At 42.4% G+C, this 26855-nt stretch overlaps 1 protein-coding gene across 5 annotated transcripts in view; it reads right to left on the reverse strand.

The window, feature by feature from the left end:
- Nucleotides 1–4973: 4973 nt before the first annotated feature.
- Nucleotides 4974–26855, reverse strand: part of C5H5orf63 (chromosome 5 C5orf63 homolog) — a 64617-nt gene continuing 42735 nt past the window's right edge. Inside the window, exons 1-5 of one of the 5 annotated variants that reach the window (XM_073344861.1) lie at nt 22118–22338; nt 10669–10790; nt 6420–6476; nt 5426–5472; nt 4974–5139 (exon numbers count right to left, since the gene is read on the reverse strand). In XM_073344861.1, coding sequence (XP_073200962.1) covers nt 5112–5139; nt 5426–5472; nt 6420–6476; nt 10669–10782 — 246 coding nt within the window. In that variant the 5' untranslated portion in view covers nt 10783–10790; nt 22118–22338 and the 3' untranslated portion in view covers nt 4974–5111. The other 4 variants (XM_073344858.1, XM_073344856.1, XM_073344859.1 and 1 more) reach the window with 4 other exon arrangements.

Genomic DNA, 26855 nt, shown 5'->3' on the forward strand with positions numbered 1-26855 from the left:
TCCTTTTACAGCTCTTCACACTCTGCCTGGGACTTAACTATCTTGAGTAGTTTTGTATCATCTGCAAATTTTGCCACCTCACTGTTTAAATCTTTTTCCAGATCATTTGTGAATATGTTGAATAGGACTGGGCCCAGTAAAGACCTCTGGAGGGCATCACAATTTACCTCTCTCCATTCTGAAAACTGACCATTTATACCTACTGTTTGTTTCCTGTCTCTTAACCAGTGACCAATCCATGAGAGCACCTTCCCTCTTATCCCATGACTACTTATTTTGCTTAAGAGCCTTTGGTGAGGGACCTTGTCAAAGGCTTTCTGAAAATCTAAATACACTATATCCACTTGGCCACTGTCAGAAGACAGGATATTGCGCTAGATGAACCTTTGGTCTGACCCAGTATGGCCGTTCTTATGTTCTAAGATCACAGGCTGCAACCATCATTGCACTTTTGCAGACCTGTCAAGTGGATTGCCCTTGCCACATGCTTGTTGACCCCTCAAAGAATTCTAGTAGATTGGTGAAGCATGATTTCCCTTTACTGAAACCATGTTGACTCTTCCCCAACAAATTATGTTCATCTATGTGACTGACAATTTTGTTCTTTACTATAGTTTCAACCAGTTTGTCCAGCACAGAAGTCAGGCTTACCAGCCTGTAATTGCCAGGGTCAGCTTTGGATCCCTTTTTAAAAATTGGCGTCACGTTAGCTATCCCCAGTCATTTGGTACAGAAGCTCATTTAAATGATAGGTTACAGACTACAGTTAGTAGTCCTGCAATTTCACATTTGAGTTCCTTCAGAATTGTTGGGTGAATACCATCTGGTCCTGGTGACTTACTACTGTTTAGTTTATCAATTTGTTCCAAAACCTCCTCTAATAACACCTCAATCTGTTCCTCAGATTTGTCACCTAAAAAGAATGACTCAGGTTTGGGAATCTCCCGCACATCCTCTGCTGTGAAGACCAATGCAAATAATTCATTTAGTTTCTCCACAAAGCCCTTATCATCCTTGATCTTGTAACAACGCTCAGCAACATCAGAGACATAGCTTTTTCCACAGTCTGATATGAGCTGACCGCCATTCGTTGTTGCTCAGTCACCTTGTCCTGCAGTGTTTCCTTTGGTGGAAAGTACTTTAATTCTGCTATTTCTCCTATGCCAGCCCCACATCATGTAATTTGAAATGTACCTCAGTTTTCATGCCTGTACAGCCAGACAAGGGTAAAAAGGTTTTTTTCTTGGAGGAAAGATGAATAAGATTGAGACTTTTCAGCTTGGAAAAGAGACGACTAAGGGGGATATGATAGAGGTCTATAGAATCATGACCAGTGTGAAGAAAGTAAATAAGTGTTTACTCCTTTTCATAATACAAGAACTAGGGGTCACCAAATGAAATTAACAGGCAGCAGGTTTAAAACAAATAAAAGGAGGTATTTCTTCACACAATGCACAGTCAACCTGTGGAACTCTTTGCCAGAAGATGTTGTGAAGGCCAAGACTATCACAGGGTTCAAAAAAGAACTAGATACATTCATGGAGGATAGGTCCATCAATAGCTATTACCCAGTTTGAGCAGGGAGGCAAAACCATGCTCTGAAGTGTCCCTAACCTCTGTTTGCCAGAAGCTGGGAATGAGCGACAGGGGATTAATCACTTGATTACCTGTTCTGTTCATTCCCTCTGATGCACCTGGCATTGACCACTGTCAGAAGCCAAGATACTAGGTTAGATGGACCATTGGTCTGACCCAGTATGGCCGTTCTTATGTTTGTTTCTCTGGTAAGAGACTAAGTCTAAGAGTGAGAATAGGGAAAAGTAGTAATGTTTTCTCAGGTAAATGTAGAGTGTTTAGCATTATATCTCATACATAAAATAAAGTCTTTGAAAGGGGAGGTTTTTTCCAAGATAAATGGATGAAAGTACTCTTTTATTTTAGTCATCAGGGAAATCTCTCTCTCTCTCAAATCCAGGAGGTCTGTATGCTCAAATCCACATTCCTTGCATCCCCAACACTCCCATTTAAGTCAACAGAAATTTAGTATGGGGAAAGCACAAGGAATGCAGAATCCACTCTGATCCTATCTAGGAGGCTGCGTTGGAGAGAGGCAACCTCTTTATTACACTAAATCAGGGATCAGCAACCTTTGGCACGTGTGGCCAGTCAGGGAAAGCCACTGGTGGGCCAGGACAGTTTGTTTACCTGCAGTGTCCGCAGGTTTGGCCGATCACAGCTCCCACTGGCCACAGTTCGCTGTTACAGGCCAATGGGGGCTGCAGGAAGCAGTGACCAGCATATCCCTTGGCCCACGCCGCTTCCCACTGCCCCCGTTAGCCTTCAATGGCGAGCTGCAGCCGGTGGGAGCTGTGATTGGCCAAACCTGCGGACGCTGCAGGTAAACAAACCATCCCGGCCCACCAGTGGATTTCCCTGAAGGGCCGCATGCCAAAGGTTGCCAATCCCTGGGCTAGATGGACCTCCTAAAATAAAATCAATCTGGTTGACCATTGTGAAGCCTCCATCTCCTCAGTTAGCCCCAAGATAAGAACTTCATTTGTGATCCATGGAAATAATGCTATTATAAATCTTGTTAGCATTCACATTAAAATACGAAGTATTAGAAAAATACCATGTGTAGTTAACAATAAAACTCCCCACCCTCCATGTGAATGAATAAGGCACAGACAAGTCGTCCTCTTCTGACCTGATCAGAAAGGTTTACTTTTGGCTCCTGAGATTTCCCACACAGAAGATGTAATAAAAACAAGGGAAAATACTGCTATCTCAGGTATAGCTACGACTTGTTGACTATTCCAAGTTCTGCCACTGACTAACCTTGTGATACAGGGCAAATCACATAACTTCTCTATGCCATCTGTAAAATAGGGGTAACAATGCTTTGCCTTTGTGAAATGCTTTGAGATCTACTGGTGAAATGCACTATACAGTTCTATTATTTTATCAAAAAAAATTAGTCAGGAAAAACTCTGGCTCTGTGAAATTTTCCTATATTTTGGAAAGGAACCAATTAGCACTTGCGTGCTGACATAGAGGCAATTCAGACCCACGTTTTAAAGGCTCCTTCTCAATATGCTTCTTTAAGGGGTAGCCTAAACTTTATAAAGTCTCCCTGGCCTTGCACAAATACAAATAAATTACTTCCCCTCTGAGCACACCCCCTCGGTTGTTGAATATGACTATGGATGGGGCAGACCTGTTTTTCAACATCCAGTGCAGGAAGGGTGCTTTGATACAATGGATGTTGAAACCTGTTGTGTATTTGGTTGGGGGGAGGTGTGTGAGAGAGAGAAGACACAATGCCTTTAATTTGGCCCTGGTGCAATCATTTATACCTGTGCAAGTTCTGATGTGCTAATATTTTCCATATCCTTTGTACTTTGCACTTGTGTAAGTGGTCGTGCCACGGCAAGATAGCTGAGAATTAAGGCCGAGGAAGTGGCAAAGTGGACCTAAGAATAAAAAGGGGAGGAAGTAGTTTATCAAAGGCCAGGGTGATAAGGTGTTATACAGATGCAACAGCTGGGTATACTCTCAGACTCATGAGGTAACAAGCCCTTCTGTTACCTTCTACGTCAAATGGCTAATCTGAGTTGTTGAGGGAGAGTTTTCCAAAACAAGACTATGCTATTGGGTTAAGTAGATATTTTTACTGTGGGTTTTTTTGTTTTGTTTTTGTTAATTTAATATAGTTTCAATTACATTCCTGCCTCTTTCATTAATGATGCCCACCTTTCTGCAGGACTCAGAGAGAGGGCACAGGTTTCTGAAGTTCTGTTGACTCTGAAAACTAGTGTGAAATTCTGTAGTGAATGCTTGATCTTAATTTGGTAAGACTGTCTGGTGCTTAATGTGTGTCCTTGTTTGGAATTTTCTAAGGATTGAGAATGAGGAAGAGACCCACCTTTTGATAGACAGGCTTCTTGTTTAATTTCCTAATTCTGGAAGGTGCTCAGATACAACTGAGAAGAACAGAAACGTAGTAATTACATTACTTTTTGTTTGGACAGATTGATTAAATAGACTGAAAAAAAATCACACTTTTCCAATACTATTTAGTTAGTACTATAGCCTGTTCAGCCTAAAGGACAACAATTAACTTTCTCAATTCATCCTCCTCCTTAAATATATGTAAGGAGTTCCATCTACCCACATTATTCTTTTCTGCCGTATGATGCACAAATGCACTAGTAGAAGCTGCCTCACCCCCTGCGATACAAGTACACTTGCCAGTCACTAAATTAAGATACAGTGATGTCACAGATGGGACTAAAATTTCAGTTTTCTCTGTTCTGTCACAGAATATAAGGGCCAATCTACACTACCGAAAAGACTGTTAACCCTAAATCCAAGTACTGTTCCCATAATACGATTAGAGAATCATGTTTTCTGTGCCCCCTGGCAAATTAAGAAAAAGCCCTGGTATGACATGGGCATCCCTAATTGTGGCAGAGAACCACATGCTAGCATGTTTTCTTTTTAATAGTGTAACCTGAGCCTAAGGGAGAAGCTATCTTATCTCATGCCAGCAGATTTACAAGGAAACTCTTAGGGTGTTTTAATTCCAGAGAGTAAAATGAAGGTGGTAGGTAGCACAGAGTGGCATGTTTGCAGTGTTAAATCTTGTTTCAAGGAAAAATTGGGCCCTCTTGGTTCAATTTAACTTTCACTTATACTTTTACTTGAGTACTAAAGAGCTCAAATTTCTCAGTTTAACATAAGCAGACATTTTAGGCTTAAGTGTAACATGTTCATACTGTTTTTAAAAAAAAAAACACTCCGTTTTTACAGGTGAATAACAACTAAATCTAGGTCTCTGATTCTATACAAGAGTATAAGTTTGATTTTTTTTTTTAAATCCCCCTCCCCACTTAACAGCTCTCCTTTCTACTTCAAAATAAGCATTTGGGGATACACTGTGAAAGTCTTACAGAAGAAGCTTCATACAGACATAACTTAAATATTCCTTTATTGTCAGTGCAGGGTGTATTAATGATCTGAAAATGCATTTCATTTTATCTGCTGCGGTGGAATAGCACTTGTTCTCTCATTGAAAAACAAAACCATCTAGGATAGCAGATGAAGAGTTGCTATTCAGTCAGATGGGCTTCATCATTACTACAAAATGAAATATAAATCAAATAACTAAAATTTTAATGTTAAATATGTACATTACATTCCAAAGAAAATATGGTTTGATAATATATGCAACAGTTTCAAACCATTTGTTCAAAATCCCTTCAATCCACTGTCAGAATGGTTGCATTTCCTTCATTGGTTTTCATCATTTTGAAACTCTAGCTTCACAAGCTGGTTCTCAAATTTTTTAACATCTACCCGATGCTTCATTAGGAACTGCCCATTTAAATGAAAGACAGGTATGTCATACTTATATCTGTCATACCACACTGAGTTCTCTGGAAGGGTGATATCCACTTCCTGCAAAATAACCTTTGAAAGAAAAGAACTAAATGTTAAACATTTTATAACATTGGACACTTTTTAATAAAAATAGCTGCTGTCTTTCATCAAATTTCAGATTTACTTTAACAAAATGGGTCAAATTTTCAGCAGGCCTCTATATTAGCCCCGCATGGGTCCCTGGATTCCCAGTGAGGAACTGTACCACATATGATCTTGGTCATTTTCTTTCTGCAGATGGGTCAACAGACATTTTCTGTTTTGCTCATGGGTGCAGCATTTCTTTGTGTCTACTGCTGCTTGCACCACTTGCTCTAAATTCAAGCAACTGAGGTTCAAAAATTGGTCAAAGTGCACTACACGCAGTTGACAGAATATTAGTTGGGGAGGATGGTGGGAAAGTACTTTCAAGTGACTCAGGGCAAAGAATATTTGATGGACCTGCCTCACAGCAGTTTTGCTGCAAACTGCATTATAAACTTGAGATATATGTACATTATAGTCCAGTGGTTCTCAAACTTTTGTACCGGTGACCCCTTTCACATAGCAAGTGCGATCCCCCCCTTATAAATTAAAACACTTCTTTATATATTTAACACCATTATAAATGCTGGATGCAAAGCAGGGTGTGGGGTAGAGGCTGACAGCTCGTGACCCCCCCATATAATAATCTCACAACCCCCTGAGGGGTCCCAGCCCCCAGTTTGAGAACCCCTGTTATAGTAGCAAACGTTTTTTTTAAATAGATGCAACATTGCATTCATTGGTTTACTTTGCTAATGCTTACTTGAACCACAGAGTCTGAAAATGCTTTTGAATAATAATTTTTATGGAAATCAGCGCTAAAACTTTCTTGAAGAGGTTGCCCATGAAAGACTAATGGATGCAAATAAAATCAAGCAATTTTTCTTTTACAAAGAAAGGTCCCTGATTAACTATTCTTTCTCTATAATATACACAGTACTGTATTGCATTACCCTGTTTTTATATGGCTCAAGCACTTCTTTTGCTTCATCACATAGAGGGCACGGGTTCTAAAGGAAAATATGAAGATCATCTTAAAATAATCAATAAAACATACCTAGAAACAAGTTACATGCTATCATTATTCCACATGTTCTCTCCTCATTGCCACATTTTCAAAATCTCATTTTAATCAGCACAGCATAGATTGCAAGTTTAAAAATTCTTTTTTATATAAGCAATAAAAAGAAAATCTCCCTTTTTATCCGGTCAACACCTCTAAGATTTTTGACTCTACCTTTAATTTGTGACCACAATAAAAATATTTTTGAAATGGTGCAAGTTCTAAAAGCTGACACAGCTGCATGGTTCTGAAGACAAGTTATAGGATAGTCATAGGGTTGACTTCTACAGTCACTTCCCAAATGTATATCTGGAAAACTTTATTGACTTCCCTGGAGTGACTCCAGATACACATCAGTGTATGTTGTTTGGCATACAGTAATTTAACACAAAATATAGTGAGGAAAAGCATGATGGTTCTGTCTCTTTGGTGTGAAGTACTGTTCAGAGATGGAAAATGTCTATTCCTTTCCTCCCTCCCCAAAGCTTTATTAGGGTATGTCTACATAGTAAAAGGTGTGCAGAGGCTAGTCTGCCAGAGCCAGCTTGAATTCAGCTTGTGTGAGTAACAGCAGTGAAGACAATGCGGTATAAGTTTCAGGGCAGGTAATACAAGCGCAGCACGGACCCTACCTAGATACACACTTGGCTCATTTGTCTGTGCTGTGCTCTCTTCACTGCTGTTACCCATGCTAGCTGGAGTCAAGCTAGCTTGGGTAGGTAGACTAGGCTGTGAAGACACACCCTTAATGTTTGAAACCCTATGCAAGGTGCTAAAGGACACCAAGTTTGGAGTGCAGCTGCTGCTGTTTGTAACTTGTGGAAGAGCTGGTGATGGTGAATCAGCTGACCAAATGTGTTATTGAGAAGGGCTGACAGAATTTTGTTGCATGTAATCTGTTGTAACAGACTAGACTCTTCAAACTAAACTACGGGATGCTCAACTCTTTATGGGTTATTACTAAAAGAAAGATTGCTAAGGTAGTGGAGCTGGTAAAATGAGCTGGTAGGGGCAGAAAGGCAAACAGACACACCATTTCTCCTTACTAAGGGCTTGTCTAAGCATGCAGGTTGCACCATTAGGATTTGAAGTGGTTTAAGACCTGACTTAGTTAAAACAGTGCAGTTTTAGTGCTTGGATACTCTTCTATCAGTGTAGGTATACATTTACAGGCACAACTTAAACCAGGTTTAAACTGGCAAAGAGTCCTGTGGCACCTTATAGACTAACAGATGTACTGGAGCATAAGCTTTCGTGCGTGAATCAGGTTTAAACTGATTGTCCACATGCAAACTTACACCAGTTTAAATGCAGAATCACACCTTTAAGTTAACTTGGGAAACTGTGTATTTAGACCAGGCTGTTATCAGTTTGAATTCACACTTTCAGTTATTTTGATGCAAGTCTGTGCGGGGACACTTATTTTGGATTAAGAGTTCAATTATTTTGATTGAACTACAGTTAAATAAACCAAGCCTTGTATTGAAATAAGTAAAGGTTTGGATCTAAAACTATCTAGCTATTTCGTTTCCAACCTCTGTGTGGGGACAAGTGCTAAGCAACAAAGCAAGTCATGGCACTTTACTCCTTTAATAAAGCCAGCACTGAGTTCCAATGGGAACTATGCTGAGAAATAATTCTGACTAGCCAAGGGTCTCTGCAAACAGACTTTAAACTGCTTTAATGGGACATTCAGCAGCTTGTATATATGTTCATGTCTTTCTGAAAGTACTCAATTGCCCTGGCTGCAAACAGAATTTGAATTTAATACAGAAGAGAGAGATGCAGATGTGCTGGGCAACAGAAGAGGCTGAAAGGAGAGGTTTTTATTTATACAATACGTTCTCACTTATGCTAAGCCTCATTCATACTTACTCCTGTCTTTACTTTAAAAAAACAAAACAAAACCCGAAACCACAAGCCTGGGGTGAATGGGGATAAACAGAGATCACAAATTGGTCTATTAAAAGCAGCCTGCAGTTTAGTGAGAGCTTGTTTTATAAATGCCAGTGATATGACACGTTCTGAGAGACGTGAAAAGTACGTTACTTTAAGCACGTATTCAACAAAAGAGGCCAATTTAGAAAACTGTTTCAACTTTGCTATCAGAAATTTGGTCACAGAATTTCACATTGCTAATCAGTATGTATGCACAATAATCATGCAAAAGAGCGTTTTCTAAAATTAATGCCAGTACTACCTACATTATTGCCCTTTGGAGTATGAAAAAGCACAGGGCTGAATCAGATGGCAGAGACAGAGATGGGACTTTAAAGTATGTTTCCTCATATAACACACATTCCACTGATAAGAAACAAGTGCTGACTTTTCTTTTTCTAGAAAGTCCGCACCTTTGTAAAATAATCTAACTTTTTTCCAGGTTGGGTAGGGAAAAAAACAAACATTACTTGATGATGGAGCCTCTCCAGTCTCATCTTCTCTCAGCAAATTCACACTTTTTTCATTTTATTTAAAATTCACAGCAGTTTACACTTACATAGAAACTTTCATCTTAGAGCATTTTGCAATCTGTATACGTGCACCAGTATAAGACTCCTGAGTCCTTTCAGGACCTACATGTAAATCCATGGTAGAGATCATCCTTGAATCAAGGGATTGCCAGTCAAAATCAATAAATAATATGCTACAAAAACAATGTACAGAAGGTAAAACTTTAGCCAAAGACACCAAATGAAACTCCTCTTCCTATGAAAAGTGAAGTGGGATCATTAATACTTTTGCAAAGAACACAGGATCTCAGTTAAGGTTTGTTAGGGGGCTTATTCCTTCACCCACTTACTTCCCTGGTCCTTCTCGCATGAACAGAGAGCAACAATACCCGAAGTCCAAAGGTGCAAACAATTCAATGTTTATTGGGGTGAACTTCCAGCAAGCATGATTCCAGTTTCCTTCCTTAGTATCCTCCTTCCCAGCTCTGACACCACAGAGCCTTACACCTGTGTCCCTGTTCCCATTCCTACCCTTAGCCAAACATGATTCCAACTTCCTTACTCCCATTCCCTGTTCCCATTTCCCCCTTTAGCAAAGCATGATTCCAATTTTCTTACCCCTGTTCCCATCTCCCCCTCCCACACCCACCCACTTCCTCACTGACTACAGTTTATATAGTTTTATATAGTAAAACTTGAGTTCTGCTTAGCTATACTTTAACCAATCATTTTCCTGAAATTTAACTAACCAATCCTAACATATTGTAACATGATTATGTAACCAATTATATCCCAGCACCTTAATTAGTTTACACTCAGCAAAATTAATTGTACAGCAGACAGGAACAATCACAGAACCAGATAGAGATTATACAGACTACTCATCGCTTTTTACTCCTGTTAACGCTGCAGAGCCACCAAAGCACAGAGGGAATGGGTTGGATTTTATTTCTCCTGGTGCATCATCGATAGAACTAATGTTAAACCTTTTCAGGCCCACTGACAGATTTTGCACAGATGTCATTGAGGGCCTAATTGGCCTTCAGCACTTCTGTTAGGATAATAATCTATGATAAATAAAGAACTTGCCTTACCTTCCAATCCCAGGTCAGGCCACTTATGGTCTACTCTACACAGTAGCTAGGAGGGTGCTTCCCAGTATGAGCAGGCACTTGTGCTAGCTCTATTTGAGTGAATGTGCTAAAGATAGCAGTGTGGCCATGACGGCACCGGCAGTAGCTTGGGCTACCAATCCAAATACGTATGTGGGAGTTGGGCATGATTGTACTTGGGTGGCTAGCCCAAGCAGCCTTCCATGCCACCATGGCCCCACTGTAATTTTAGCAAGCTAGCTTGAGCAGAGCCAGCTGGGAAGCGCCCTCCCGCCATTGTGCAGACATAGTCTTAAATAAAAGAACTTTTAACTTGTAAACTGGGTCCACTAGCTAAGGAGTCACTGAGGCACAATAATCCGACAACTCCGTCTTGCCACTTCTATAGAGTCAGAGTAGAACCAAACTATGAGTCTCACCCAAACGATGCCCACACAGTAAGCTGTATGGAACTAAATCTCTCTACCTCTAAAAGATGAAGGGCTGAGCCTTTCCGTCTGGGATCTATTTGAACCTACAGTTCCTGGAAGGCTGATATTTAGGCCTTCCTGTCTGGCTTTACAAACTAATTTTTTACCTTGGTGAACAAAGTTAACACTGGTATATTTGTAGTGGCTGCACATAGTCGTTTCCATAGTGGCCTAGAAGAATATTTTGCTAGCTGCTTTGCTGTACTCTGAAACCAAAGCATCTTTTATCCTGTTAAAACAAAAAACAGAAATTACATGCATGGCATAGTTTAATTTTTCACTAAGCTATAGCTCAGAAAATCCAATAATAAGGCAGAAGTGGTGGTTCCATGGGAGTTCTGAAATACAAACTCAAGCAAACCATTTTCACAATACTTCTGTGTTCACAGCCTCCGCATGTTAATCTTTAAAAAAAAAAAAAAGTATGCAGCGGCCATATTATCAATTTAATGTAACCCAAGAAGCTCTATTTAAAATTTAGATTTCATTTTCTTGCTGCAGTGCCTTTGCTAAATTCTCTTACACAAATGCTGACATAAATACATTACAATGTTTCAACTAGACATATGCCAGTAAGAATTACACAATACTAACAGAACGCAAACTGCTGTGCTTTGAACTGCTGTAATCTTGCCGATTTGCTTGACACAAAATATTCTACTTACTCAAAATTGTTCCATCAAACTAGTTCTGTATCTAATCAGAATGTTAAAATAATGCTTCCTGAAGCAAGTTAAAAAAAACACAACAACAAACTACAGACAAGATGATTTAACTTTAAAGGCGAGCAAATTGTCTTGTTCTTTCTGCAAGAGCAAACTAATTGATGAAAGATGTTGATGGGTTTAGGGTCTGTTTGGTTTTGGTTTTTTTCAGTGAAGTTAGTGCAGGTGCAGTATGCCATGCTGGATACTGAAAACTTTCACCCATACAAGAGCATGAATAGCAATACTGCTTTCTCCATAATAGCCTACCAATGAGTCTTAACCTTGGCTTCTAAGGATCACCTGTAGAATTGAGAGACTTCTTTATTCTCCATGTCTGTTCATTCTTTGGCCTCTGTGTTACGATTGTCAGCAAAGATGTCAATTCTGATGGTGGTTATTGTGGATATCTATTCATTAGAAACTGCACTAGGACCACCCACCCATTTTACATAGAGTTAAATCCTACTGTTCTTGGACAAAATTTACATTGGCTTTTGCTAACTATAGATAACAACTTTATATTTCATTTGAATGTATTTGAAAGCTGTGGTAAGTGTGGGGCACAACACAGAGCAAAAGGAATAATCAGCTGTGTATGAAAAGCATATCCCAAAAACCCTATTAAATAGAACTGAGTTGAAGTGTGCCCTAAACTTTGATCATTAATACTGTAAAGTAGGGTTCAGTCAATGCATTAGATAGGCAAGTTAAGAAAAACACGAAGTCCAGCTTCTTAAAGCTAAAGGAGCAGTTATTTCAAAAGAAGAATAGACTTTACAGAGAGGTAATTTGGCCAACAGACCCTCCCATCACACAAGAACAAAATAATATATTGGAAGAACTGTGAATCTGAACTTAGTTAATTTCCTTCCTAAATGAAAAGCCGTACCAATAGTGACACATCATCCTGACTGCACTGTCTAGGACTTTTGTCTTTCTTTGGGAGGCAAGGTAAAAACAATTTGCTATGCTCCCAGAACAGTCTTAAGCAGAACATGTGCCACAGATGAGAGTTATATTTGCTAAAAAAGGGAAGTTATGTCTAATGTGCTAAATCACAATTTTGCAAAAGTGGTTAATCTATAATTCGATGGCCTACTTTCAGATGCTGGAAAAGAATTTGGACATGTCACAAACATGCAAAAGAAGGCGTTTGAGATTAAATACATTGTAATTCACAGGCTGTTGTGATTGTGTTCCACTACTTCTTCTGGATGGAATCAGCTGGTTAACTGTGTCTCATATGCTCTATACTGCTAACAGACATTCTCCTGTAATTCAATTGGTAGGGCCTTCTGTAGCAGGAGGATCTGAGTTGTATCCTTGTTTTCACCACGAAGTTCCAGGTGACTGTGATACACAACACAGTGCCATTAGTGTTGGCTAGAAGTCCTTAGGCAGTATGACAGGGTGTTCACCCTACAACCTACACCAGCACCAAAAGGAAGCTGAGAAAGGGCCAATTAGTATGATAGACCACACATGAGGGACTTAGGCTGAAGAAGTAACCCCTGATTGGAGAAAGAAGCTCAGCTGTACAGGTGTGGGCTGGGCTAGTATACAATCAGGAAGCTGGCAACACAAAAGGTTACAGGAAGGAAGTCTACAGCCACCCTCTGTGTACTAAAGGGAAAAGGAGGGAAACCAGGGAAAGAGTAGGAACCTGACCCTGAGAGAAGGGTGGACCCAGGAAAGAGAAGAATGAAGAGGAAAACAAAGGCCCTGGAATCTTTGTAGAAGGGGAAGGTAAGGCCAAAATTGGATTCCTATGCCCCTTCTTCCCTAACTCCTGCATTCCCTCCTCTGCCCCCAGGTAGTTGGTCCGCTACCTCCAGTGGCGGCACATAGCTCCCGGGGAACCAGCTGTGCGGCTCCTCTTCCTTCTGCCCTTACCACCAGCTACCATCCAGCACCTATAGCAGAGGTGGGCAAACTATGGCCTGTGGGCCACATCTGGCCCGCAGGACCGTCCTGCCTGGCTCCTGGCTGGGGAGGCTAACCCCCAGTCCCTCCCTGCTGTCCCCCCCTCTGTGCTGCCGTGCAGGTAGCACGGCTTGTACCCGCCCACCTCCCAGGCTTTCCAATAAGCTAGTCCTGCCGCTCTGAGCCGCATGGGGGGAGAGGGGGTTGGATAAGGAGCAGGAGGTCCCAAAAGGCAGTTGGATGGGGCAGAGGTTGTGGGGGGGGGGGCAGTCAGGATTCAGGGGGTGAGGGGCCCTGGCGGGGGGAGACAGGGAGCAGGGGGTTTGGGTGGAGTCCGGGGGGGGAAGTTAGGGGACAAGGAGTAGGGGAGGGTTGGATGGGGATCCTGGGGGGGCCTGTCAGGGGGCAGGGAGCAGATGGGGGGGGGGTCCTGGGGGGTGGTTAGGGGGTGGGGTCCTAGGAGGGGACGGTCAGGGGACAAGGAGCAGGGGGGGTTGGATGGGTCGGAGGTTCTAAGGGAGGCAGTCAGGGGGTGGGAAGCGGGAGGGGATGGAGGGGGGCAGGGGCCAGGCTGTTTGCGGGGCACAGCCTTTCCTACTCGGCCCGCCATACCGTTTTGCCGCCCCCATGTGGCCCTCTGGCCAAAACGTTTGCCCACCCCTGACTTAGAGCATTATGATCAGCTCCCCTGCTGCAAAGCGTAACCCCTGCTGGAGCCACTCCATGCTTTCCCAAGCCTTGCAGTTTGGAAGGGCAATGCCTTTTTGCCTCCCCAAATTAGGCCCATCTTAAAAAGGGGGGGGCATGGTCCCCTTACCTGCCTGATTCTGGCACTGGTGGAAGAAAACCTGTGGGAGGCAGAGTAGGGAGCAGCAAGGTTGAAGACTGAGCAGACCTTGGTTGCACTTTGTAGGGTCCCTGGGCTGGAATTTGGAGTAGTGGGTGAGCCTGGGTTCCCTTACCAGCCACTGAGTGAGTACCCCACAATAGGCAGCCACAAACTTTTTCTCAAAAAGAAAAGGAGTACTTGTGGCACTTTAGAGACTAACCAATTTATTTGAGCATGAGCTTTCGTGAGCTACAGCTCACTTCATCAGATGTATGCCGTGCAAACTGCAGCAGACTTTATATATACACAGAGAATATGAAAAAATACCTCCTCCCACCCCATTGTCCAGCTGGGGATAGCTTATCTAAAGTGATCATCAGGTGGGCCATTTCCAGCACAAATCCAGGTTTTCTCACCCTCCACCCCCCCCACCCCCCACAAATTCACTCTCCTGCTGGTGATAGCCCATCCAAAGTGACAACTCTTTACACAATGTGCATGATAATAAAGTTGGGCCATTTCCTGCACAAATCCAGGTTCTCTCACCCCCTCACCCCCCTCCCAAAAACCACACACACAAACTCACTCTCCTGCTGGTAATAGCTCATCCAAACTGACCACTCTCCAAGTTTAAATCCAAGTTAAACCAGAACATCTGGGGGGGGGGGGGGTAGGAAAAAACAAGAGGAAATAGGCTCTTGTTTTTTTCTACCCCCCCCCCCCCCCCAGATGTTCTGGTTTAACTTGGATTTAAACTTGGAGAGTGGTCAGTTTGGATGAGCTATTATCAGCAGGAGAGTGAGTTTGTGTGTGTATGGGGGTGGGTGGGATGTGTGAGAACCTGGATTTGTGCTGGAAATGGCCCACCTTAATTATGCACATTGTAGGGAGAATGGTCACTTTGGATGAGCTATTACCAGCAGGATAGTGAGTTTGTGTGTGTGGTTTTTGGGAGGGGGGTGAGAGAACCTGGATTTGTGCAGGAAATGGCCCAACTTGATTATCATGCACATTGTGTAAAGAGTTGTCACTTTGGATGGGCTATCACCAGCAGGAGAGTGAATTTGTGGGGGGTGGGGGGGGGTGGAGGGTGAGAAAACCTGGATTTGTGCTGGAAATGGCCCACCTGATGATCACTTTAGATAAGCTATCCCCAGCTGGACAATGGGGTGGGAGGAGGTATTTTTTCATATTCTCTGTGTATATATAAAGTCTGCTGCAGTTTCCACGGCATACATCTGATGAAGTGAGCTGTAGCTCACGAAAGCTCATGCTCAAATAAATTGGTTAGTCTCTAAGGTGCCACAAGTACTCCTTTTCTTTTTGCGAATACAGACTAACACGGCTGTTACTCTGAAACTTTTTCTCTTGAGCCATGTGGCAATCTGTTTGTACAGGGTTTTACATAACTAAAGAGGTGAGCTTGAAAGATTAGCAATGTGCAAATCCGACAATAACTGGCCTCAGCAGTCCTATTTAGGAATTTTTATGTCCACAATAGCACCGAAAGTCTACCCAACACTGGATATGTTTGGAATGATAAAATGCAGCATGTGGACCTACTTGCATCCAAGATAAAAATGACAAGCTATTTAATTTGAATTAATTTTAAAACATGGCAAAATACTTCTGCTACCACCCAAGCAACCAAGTTTGTCATTAAAAATAATATTTAAAAGTCTGTGTTTTTTCTTAAGTGAAACCAAGAAAAGAGTATTTTCTGAGTTCAAGAATAGGTCTTCATTGACCAGAATTATTACTGATGCTAATGAATCACTACACTGCCAACTCCTCAAGCCTATGAGTTGTGGTTTCCATAACATCCAGTCCACAAGTAGTAATATTAACTTATGTGCAATTCAAATATGATGTATGAGCTTAAATGTCATTACTTATTAACAGATGCTAGACACAGCCACAAATGCTAAGGAAATTCAACATTTATATTGCAAATCAAACTTGTATCCCATATGCCTTCCATGGAACTTACAGCCTAAAGACGACCAGGAGCCCTGGCCTCTGGTTTATTTGCTTATGTGGTGTGAGATATTGGGGGGGCCCTACTCAGCAGTTACACTTGAATAAATTGGAAGTAACTCCATTAAAGTCAATGATCCCAATTGTGGGTTGTGTTCTACCCATTCTGTACTGCCACACAGCACCTCTCAAACACCTCTGTGGGGTTGGGGGAAGATGTCATCAGATAGTATAGAGCTGCCACAGTACAGGGACTCCTGAAGTCCCTGGTTGCCAAAATAGTCCCTTGGGGAAGCTAATGCAGGTTAGAATAGCTGCTCCAACCTGTGCTAGGGAACTGGCCCAGCAGAGAGCAACCATAGCTCCTGAAGAACAGTTGAGGATCTGGCCCGGGGAGGCTCTCTGTGTTGGCTTCTGAATTCATTCTCCTTCTGGTGAAACAAAACATGGTTTTGGATAAAATCAAGTAATAGCTTATTGAATGTGCTGAAGGATAGATGGGGATGTAAAGTCTAGTTCCTGTCAGCAGCAAACTACTAAAAGGTAAATACCCCAGAGCGTAACGTCAATCATTGGGCCACATCTATTCTCACCAATTCATACAAGAATTCAAGTAACTCTTGGGCAGATCTATACTACTGCTTAAGTCGACCTAACTTACGTCAAACAGGGGTATGAAACCCCCTCCCCTCAAGCGATGCAAGTTTTGCGCTGTCCACACTGGTGCTATGTCGGCAGCAGACGCTCGTGACTTCACCAGACATGCTACAGCAGCATCAGTGCAGCTGCGCTGATGTAGCACTGTTGTGCATGCTTGCCCTGAATAGTATCTGGATTCCATAATGTGACCAAGCAGCTCACTAAGCCTGGTCTGCACCATTGGTAGGTAGAATGCACTGGTTCCACTAATATGCAGAGTGCAAAAGTCCAATCTGTATCAATCCTTCCCCTACCTCGGTTTACAAGAGGCAAAGGAAAATGTTGTGCAGATGCCCCACATGTTACACTCAACATGGGAAAAATCTGTAGCGTGGGATTTTTGTGTGGGCGTTTTTTAATGATGAAATTGTTAACAATTAGTGCAGAACTTTTCAATACAGTAATTCTGAGAGCTCTTTCTGACATTTAAAGATCCTTCTCAGGATCAGCAATACATAAACAAGAAGCAAAAGAGCTTGCTAATGCCAAAATCCCTTTTATTCCATACTGTAAAGAGATGTTAATAACTTGACAAATATGATGTTCGGAAGATAAACTTGGCCAGTACTACATTCCAGAAAGACACATTGGACGAATCTATAAATAGTCTTCTCCAGCAAATAAATCCTAGTTTTCAGCATAAACTGTGACCCTGAAACTACCTTAACCAGTTAATTGTTTATAAAGCTAAAGAAAAGATACGCATGTCTGACTTTTTTCAACTTAGTATTTTTAATAATGACATTTTCTTCAATAATCTCAACTTCAAGACACTTGACGTACTCTACTTCCATGGCTCTGAATGTATGTGACCCAGAATTATGAATATATTTGGATCTGACTAGTAAGGTCCACTTTTTCATGATTCTCTGTGCATAACCAACTGTGCAGTTAATTACAGCAGTTGCATGTGCATTTGCAGTGTTTGTGAATACTGTGTGCACATGTAATGATTAACATTTAAGACCGAGGATCCCAAGACACAGAGCAACCGTGATTCCCTGGACAAATCACAAGTACCTTTATGCAAGGGACTGCGCTGGTAACCTGTCAGGATCATTAAGTTATGTTAAATTTGAATAAAAGCTGATTGCAGCTGCTCTAATCTAGATGTCTAATATGGATGCATAGCCAAAAAGAAGAAAGTCTGTTTCTGCCTCTCTTTATTGCACACTAGCATGGCTGTTAGCACAGTTCAGAAATCCATAGGCCACTGACCAAACACTATTACAGCTTCGTGTGTTTGTGACTGTTCTAGAAAACTCAGAACTAAACAATTACTGTTACAGAAACTATTGTATAATAGTTACATACTATTCTCCATTTGATCTTTGGCCTGTAAATCTAGATCCACACACTGAATATGGTAAAAAGAACAGAAGCGGGAAAGAAGGCTCTATCTAAGCAGTGAGGAAAACATGCAGTCATTGACTGTAAGAAAACAGACTGGTGGCTCAGCGGGGTGCTGTATTAGAATAGCCTTTCCTCTGGAGTTCCTCATTCAAACCGAGCTCTGGTCACAAATGAAAATGAATTTGCTGTTAATCTGGTCCCTTTTACCTGTTATTTAACTTGGCAGATGCTGGTATGAAGGATGGTCCCCCAAGCAGAGACAAAGGGCAGTGCTGGGATGAGGAAACCCAGTGCCCAACAGTTGCTGTAAATGGGGGTACTGGTGGGATCCTCATAGGGTGCTGAGGGACCTTACTTGGGGGCTCTATCTTTTAAATGGTGTCTCAAATTTGAAGCTGCTGTGCCTGTCTCCCTCCTTTTGCTCCACAACAAAGTCCCTCTTGGCTATGGGAAGGGAAGGGGGAACTTCTTCTATACTCCCTCCCTCCCTCATCCCCAATTCTAGATGCTTCCCCCTCTCCCCCATGTTTTCTATTCCATTTGCATTAGCCTCCTCCAGCCGCATCATTGTTTTCCTTTTCTCTAGCCCCATTTTTGGGAACCTCCTTTTCTTATTTTTGGGGACTCTTCCTTTCTGAATCTCTCTGCCCAGCCTCTGCTACTGCTCAGTTTTCCTGACCAGCAGCTAAGCAAAATTTACACAATTTGGTCCATTTTACTCCTACCCAACTTATCATGAACAGCAACAGTGAAACTTACCAGACTTATCAGGTTCACTTTGCTGATGCCCCTGCTCATGAAAGGAACTTGCCAACTGACCATTTGTGAGTACATATTTAAAGTCTTGCCAGTGACCCATTATTTGATTCCCCAAATGATGTAATGACTGGTAGTCTTCGCTCATGACATGCGTGGTAGTGGATTAGCAGGGGTACTGCATGTTAGGCTTGGTAGAGTGCTCTTTCCTTTGCAGACAGAAGGTTAATAAATAGTAGGGGTGGAGTATTTTTCCTGGAATTCTAAACAAGTTAAAAGATCCTAAACATACTCCAGTTCATAAAGTCTTGAAGTACTATTTTTTTCCAAGAGCACACAGCACCTTTTTTTTTTTAAAAAAAAGTCTTGAGGGAAGAACCAATTTCTCATGTCAGAATTCATTCATTATAAGCATATTCTGTATCACCATTTTAATATTTACTTCAATGGGGGAATGTTACAAAATCTCTGCACGCTGTTATAGAAAATGTTCTGAAAATAATCAGCACCATCTCCCACATCCCTTCCCTCCCTTAATTATAATACTTTAATCTCACCTGGGATGGAGTGCTGTAGGACTGTAGCATTTTCTTAAAGATATCATTTCATGGTAATGCACAAGGGCCTATGTTTAGTTGCAGACAATGGCATTACACCCTAAAATATATTGAGTCAACATTCTTGACTTTGACCAGATATATATTCCAAATTCAAAGCATACTGACATACAGTATATTGCTGTAATAGCTGTGAAACACAGCTGTCTTTCTGAAAGATATGCAATCTTGTATATAATGGCTAGTTAAAGTAGGATTTATGAGTTCAAAAGCACATTTTAAGTGTCTTCATTTGAGCTATCAAATAAAACCTCAGAGTGAAGTGATCCATTCTACAAGAAGGGGGAAAAGATTCTTAAAGAATTTTCTTTCCCATTGTCCTCCTTTCTTTTTGAAGATATTTTCTGAATTCTCAATATCCTCTACAGATTGGAAGTCAGATTTTATTAGAAAAGTTTCTCACTGTTAATAACTTGGCTAGCAAATAATATACATAGGTTTGAGGCTTGTTCTGTTGAAGGAAAGCAAGCAAGCATATGTTAAATGTATAGACATACCAAAATGCCTACTTTGCCACTTACAAATGACATTTACGCTACCACTTGCTTATTCTGATTGTCTATTCCTATACTTTGATTGCAATAAGTAGAGGATAAAGTTATTTAGAAGACCACTAAAGAGCATAAAAAAAGCATATATAATGCACAGAAAGTGCTAGAATTTCAGTAACCACTTCTGAACAATACAAGTGCGTTTCAGTCATGGGTTTTATTTTCAGGGACAAATTTTGATAAATTATCCAAGTTCTGCACAGAACTGCAAGTCTACTTCTGTATGCAACTCCCCCCAATACACATTGAACAATGGACTGCCAAATGGCTAAACATCTGTCTGCACGCACAAATTGCTTGAATGTGTGCAAAATCATACAACACACATCTTTGTGCCCATCAGCGGGCCTCTACTTCTTAAAATACTTGGCCTCCAGTGTCTTTTTTTATTTCATTCGAAATTGTGATCTTCCTGTTGATCAAATGGCTCTCTCCCGTGGCCAGTGATCAAGTTATTTGACCATAGCTGCTGATAACAGAAATCAATTAAAGGCAGAAATTGTAGTATTGGGTAATCTAATTTATATTTTAATACAAATTATTTGTTTTTTGTGGATTTGATCACACTGACTAGTGATGGTACTTTATATGCTTACATACAGAATATGTACAGTAACTATCTTATTAGCAAAACCAGAAAGGTGGTGGTTTTATAATGAATGACAAGGTATAAGAAGTGTGCTGGAAAAGGCTAAGTGTATTTGGAAACATCTACATTATCAAAAGTGCTATTGTATAAAATATTTATTTAACATTATTTGTAACACTAAGATGCATATTGAAGCATGCTACAATATCATTTACTGATACATCCTTAAATTCGGCCAAAACAAGTATTGGGTTATAGAAAATGAATGCTGTTCTACTGAAAAGCAAGTTTATCCGACAAACAAGTTGCCTGTGTGCATGTAGTTATATCTGCTTATGTCGTTAGTAAAAATAAGGGCCAAGATTTCCCATTCAGACCACAGTGGTAAAAATGTATGCTGCTGGTATACACTAGCACTCACCTCATGACTGTCACTGGTGGAGCTGCACCAGTGCTAGACAACTGTTGGGAGGATTTCTGATAATGTTTATGAACGTTTTGTTTTTTTTCCCCTCCCACTCTAAACCCTCCTTCAGTATCTCCCCTCCGTTTGCTCTACATCAGGGGTGGGCAAACTTTTTGGCCTGAGGGCCACATCAGGGTTCCAAAACTGTATGGAGGGTCAGGTAGGGAAGGCTGTGCTTCCCCAAATAGCCTGGCCCTCTCCCGGGACTCCTTGCCCCCCCCACCCCAAACCTCCGCCCTATCCAACTGCCCCCCCCCCCCGCTGCTCAGAGCAGCATGTCTGGCAGCCACGCGGCCAGGAATTTCCCCAGCAGTCTGTCTGTATGCAGCTATTGGCTGCTGTCTTGTGCTTAGATTGTAAGCTCCTTGGGGCAAGGACCCTCTTTTTTGTTCTCTTTATACACTACCTACCACTAGGGTCTTGGTTCAAGACTGGGGCTCCTAGGTGCAATAATGCACTTAACTCTGACTAATAAATTCTTAGTGGAAACATGGTGTAGATGTGTCAAGTCAGGGGCAGCCTATGAAATCAATGGCGGAAGCACAACGCCTCTCCAGACAGCCACTTCTGATTTATTACTTATCACTCTGGGGCACTTAATTAAATCAGGCCTGTTAACTAGTGGGGAGAAGACTGTAACACTGCACACACGTGCTGGTCCCCGAGTCTGGGGTGAGTTTTCTTTGAAAACCCCCCTCGCTGCCTTTTGCAGAGTCATTTGTCAAATGCTCTTTTGCACTAGCATTTGCTCCGCTCTGGAGCGTCACAGCGGCCCCAAGCAGTGAACTGCCTAGCCGCGAGCCCGTCAGAAGGACCTCGCTTGTTCTCCCCTGCGTGGCCCAGGCTCGGGGCTATTCCACCGCTTCTTACACCGACACCCACCCGCTTGTGCGGAGACTCCGCCGCGTGCCCTGGTGCCCAGCGCCAGCGGCCTGGTGGCTCCAGAAGGAAAGCGGGCGCCGCTCACTCCAGCTGCGCTGTCGCTTGAAACCGGGGCCTCTTCTACACAACCCAGCGCCTGGCCCAAGCGGAGCGAAGCAGGGGCACCGCGGAGCTGTGAACACACCGATCCTGCGTCGGGCTACTCACGCGGCTGCCGCTGCCCGGGGACGGAGCCTCCAGCTCCCCTGCGCCGCGGCCCGGCCCTCCCCGCTCCAACAGCAGCGCCTGCTCCGCCCCAGCCGCTCCCCCGGGGCACAGGAACCGACCAGCAGCAACTTCCTGACACTGCTGCTTGCATTGCACCCGCCACCGCTTCGGCGCCCCCGGCCGGCCGGACACAGCCTCGCGCCGTGCCCGGGAGTTTACACTCGCATCTCCAGGCTCGCCCCGCCTCCTGCCCTGTGTTAAGTTGTTGCTCCTTAAAGAAGTTCTTTGCTCCGCTTTGTTTTCCTGCCCAGGGAAGGCTCCAGTCCGCTAATAAAATAAACAAAGAAAGTGTAACCTTCACCCTGCATGGATTATTTGAAAGCAAGTCCTAAAGGTTTCCCCAAATAGTGCAGTGGCTGGGTCTATTCTTTAAAAATAATGGTTGGACCATTTTAGATTTTTCTAAAGCAGTTTTGTTAAAGTGTTGGCAAGGCTGTATGGAAGTGCTAAGGACTGTTATTAAACTAATATTTCCACTTTGCTGTCAACATTTAGTTCCCAGTCCTGCAAACTGATGTCAGTGGGACTAGGGGGTGATAGCCCTGGGATCTGGCCACATGGAGCAGCTTGGGGAATCCGGGCCTTGTTAAAGGTAAAGCTGGGAGTGGTATGATAGATTATCTGTCTGACACTCCCTATGATAAGACTCTGTTTTCAGTTGCTTAGAATTCTCCCAGTCTTTAAGTACTTCAAGGTGAAATTTTGCATGCTGGGTGTCTGCCACAGGAAAGGGTTGTTTTTAGAAAAAATCAGCAAAAATAGTTCAGCCATTTACATTGTCTTGCCCATAACAAATTGTTAAAACCGTTGCAGTGAGAAGCGCAAGCCCTCCCATGCTTTGGCCAAATTTTGAACCTCTGGGAATTTCAATTAGCATGTGTTCAGTGTGGAGACTTGTTAGTTTGGTAACTAGATTCTTTATAGATTCCATCTGTGCTGCATATGCTCCAGCTCAGACTATTATTAATTTTCTAATGGGCTTTTCTTTGGCACTGATCACTGATCACTACAGTGAGTGCTTCACATAGCAAAAACTATTTGTTTCAAGTTGTAGGTTAGTTATTTTATCAGACACCAATTCATCCAGCTGTAATAATAATAATACCTTGCACTTATGTCATTTTCTATCTAAGATTTGCAGAGCACTTTACTAATGTTAAATTAACCCTCACACATACCAGGTGAGGTAGATAAGCATTATCTTAATTGTAGAGATAGGGCAACAAAGTCTAAGCAAAGTGCTCAAATTCACAAAGGAAGCTATTCAGTGGCAGTGACAATAGAACCCTCTTTGCCTGTCCAGTGTGTTAGTCAAGATATCATAGAATATCAAGGTTGGAAGGGACCCCAGAAGGTCATCTAGTCCAACCCCCTGCTCGAAGCAGGACCAATTCCCAGTTAAATCATCCCAGCCAGGGCTTTGTCAAGCCTGACCTTAAAAACCTCTAAGGAAGGAGATTCCAGTGTTTCGCCACCCTCATAGTGAAAAAGTTTTTCCTAATATCCAATCTAAACCTCCCCCACTGCAACTTGAGACCATTACTCCTCGTTCTGTCATCTGCTACCATTGAGAACAGTCTAGAGCCATCCTCTTTGGAACCCCCTTTCAGGTAGTTGAAAGCAGCTATCAAATCCCCCCTCATTCTTCTCTTCTGCAGACTAAACAATCCCAGCTCCCTCAGCCTCTCCTCATAAGTCATGTGTTCTAGACCCCTAATCATTTTTGTTGCCCTTCGCTGGACTCTCTCCAATTTATCCACATCCTTCTTGTAGTGTGGGGGCCAAAACTGGACACAGTACTCCAGATGAGGCCTCACCAATGTCGAATAGAGGGGAACGATCACGTCCCTCGATCTGCTCGCTATGCCCCTACTTATACATCCCAAAATGCCATTGGCTTTCTTGGCAACAAGGGCACACTGCTGACTCATATCCAGCTTCTCGTCCACTGTCACCCCTAGGTCCTTTTCCGCAGAATATCTTGGAATATCTTCCAATGTTTCTTAGATTACGTCTCCTTTTTAGTTCCCTGTGATTGTTTCTAGGGCCTCTTTCAGACATCTTCAAAGTCTTTATTTTGAACTGCACAGCAGTGAGGTGCTATTCAGGTAAGATTAATTGCAGCTTTTTGTGAGCATTCAAAATAAGACTCTGAGATACAAGCGAAAATCATATCCTGCTTATCAGCTTTCCTGACAGAAAGTCACCTCCAGGCTGGAACATCATGTGCCTTAACAGGGAAATAGTGGAACAATTCCCGAACCCTGATTGTAGGGCTAGCCAGGTCTTCTCCTGGCATAGAAAGCAGGGTCTAAGCATCTGATGCTCCTCCTAGAGAGAAGAGCACAGGGACCTATGGCTCAGCATCACTGTTCCCTGACTGGTAGAGCTGACTGGCTATGAGGAGTGAGTTTACACCCACATTCTGCAGAGGAAGATGGAACACCCCACCCCCGGTCAATGTGACCTGAGCAGAAAATTCCTTCTTGACCCCATATATGACAATCTGCACAGTTGAGCAATAACCAGCCATAATGCCCGAACTTCTCATGTGCACCATAGAGCATATAAGTGTAGCATTACAACAACTTTTTGTCTGGGCTTGGATTACTGGGAAGGTACCAGGCCAGTGGAGTGAAAGAAAGGGATTACCATATTACTTCATAAGGGGAAAGGCCCATACACTGAGTGAAGTAGCTATAGTACTCTACTCCTGAAAAAGACTTTACATGCTATTCTTGTGCAGCTCCAGCTTCTCCTTGTGAAATGCCATTGCCTTGAACAATTGGGCTTCATGGCCAGGTGATCCATAATAGATACTATGCTTGCTTTCCATCTTTTATCCGAGATCCAGCATGAATTTAAACAGCCTATGAAAGTAGCATACATAGACCTAAAGGCAGCCTTTGATTCTGTTGACAGAGCTGCCTTGTGGAAGGCCCTGCAGGGCATCAGTGTTCCTGATATACCCCGGAGGCTAATTTAAACATCTACATAGTGACTCAGAGGCACAGGTGTATTGGGGGCCCCATAGGTCTGACAAGATTCACACTAGATCCAGGGTGAAGCAGAGATGTGTCCTGGCCCCAAACCAGTTCTGCTGTGCAATGGATTGGCTCCTTAACATATTTATGCAAATATTGGTATAACTGTTGGTTCAGCCTCTTTTACTGACCTGGATTATGTGGATGATGATGTCCGCTTTGGTCAGGACACAATCTCAAAGATGCACTAGACTGCTTCCAGCCTAAGACATCTGCCCTAGCGTTAAAGGTTTCTTGGGCAAAACCAGAAGTCCAGAGTGTCAATGCAAAAATTGGATACAAGTCATTTGTGCTTCTGGACAAACTGTGGAAGTAGTGGATGACTTCACTCATCTATGCAGAAAAATTGTCACCAAACGGGTGCAGCCAGCCAAACATCCTAAGGAGAATTAGTTTAGCAGCCTCAGCCATGAAGGACCTGCATAGTGTCTGGAGCCAAAAGAAGGAGAAACTATATACAAAAGAATGTATTTCTCAAACCTGTGTACTTCCGATTCTCTTACATGAACCTGAAACATGGATGCTGCCTAAACAGGACCTCAGGAGGTTGGATGCTTTTCATATGCATTGCCAACAGCAACTAGTGAGTGTAAGATGGTGTGACTTTATCAGTAATAGGGATGTATCATTGAGAAACGGCATAGAGAGGATTGAAGTAATTGTTGGCTGCTGCTAGCTGGTCCTTTTTGGTCATGTTGCCTGCCTCAGAGACAATGTCCTCACACATCAAGCCCTGAAGATCGGATTGAGGTCAGGAAGAGGCACTGCCCTGTCTTGGATTGGTGGTGGTCTCACAGTTACCTGCGATTAACCTGAATGCACCAGATCAGCAATAACCCTGTGGAGCTCTTAGATGCTTGGAATAAAGGCCATGCAGTGTGGTCATGGACACCTAGGTGTTACGAACCTTTGCTGTCTAAGCATGGTGGTGTTTGTTATAGTTACCTCTTAAAACTAATTAAGTTTGCCCCCACAACTCCTTTTCAGATCTTTTTTTGTACATATTTCAATTTTATTGAGACATTTTAATACAATGAGTCTTGCGGGTAAACAAGAAATACAAGATTGTTATAAAAGTGATACAACTGGTTTAGAAAGTGTAAGGCAGAGTGCAAATATATTAATGGTTGAGTGTGAAGTTGAGAGGAGGCATCAGGTGGGTCTGCCACGGGTCAGTTGTAGATACAGTATTCTTTGGTGTTTTCATTAACAACTTGGAGGATTAAGTGGCAAATATGCTAACCAAATTAGTGGATGATATGAATCTGGGAGCAATCAAGTACTTGGGAGGTTAGGATTAAATCTTCATTAAATTGGCTCAAATTAACAGAAATGGGGTTCAATTAATTTCTTCCTATAGATTAAGTATTTTTATCAGAGAGACAATACCATGGAGAAAGCTCTCCTTTCCCCTTCCACCAAACGCCACCTCTTGGCCCAGATCTGCCAGCTTTTAGGCCCTTCCACCAGCAGGGGGGATGATTTTGCTCTACTGAAATTTGTCTCAACACAGGAATGTTCTGGCTGCCTGTTGCATTTGACTGTGCTTTTGGTACATTAAATAGCTGTGCAGTGTTTCGTTTGCTGATATATGTTGGTTTACTGCCCTTTGTTCTCTCAATTAAAAAAATAAA

Source organism: Lepidochelys kempii, chromosome 5, assembly GCF_965140265.1.
Source record: "Lepidochelys kempii isolate rLepKem1 chromosome 5, rLepKem1.hap2, whole genome shotgun sequence".
Taxonomy (NCBI): domain Eukaryota; kingdom Metazoa; phylum Chordata; order Testudines; family Cheloniidae; genus Lepidochelys; species Lepidochelys kempii.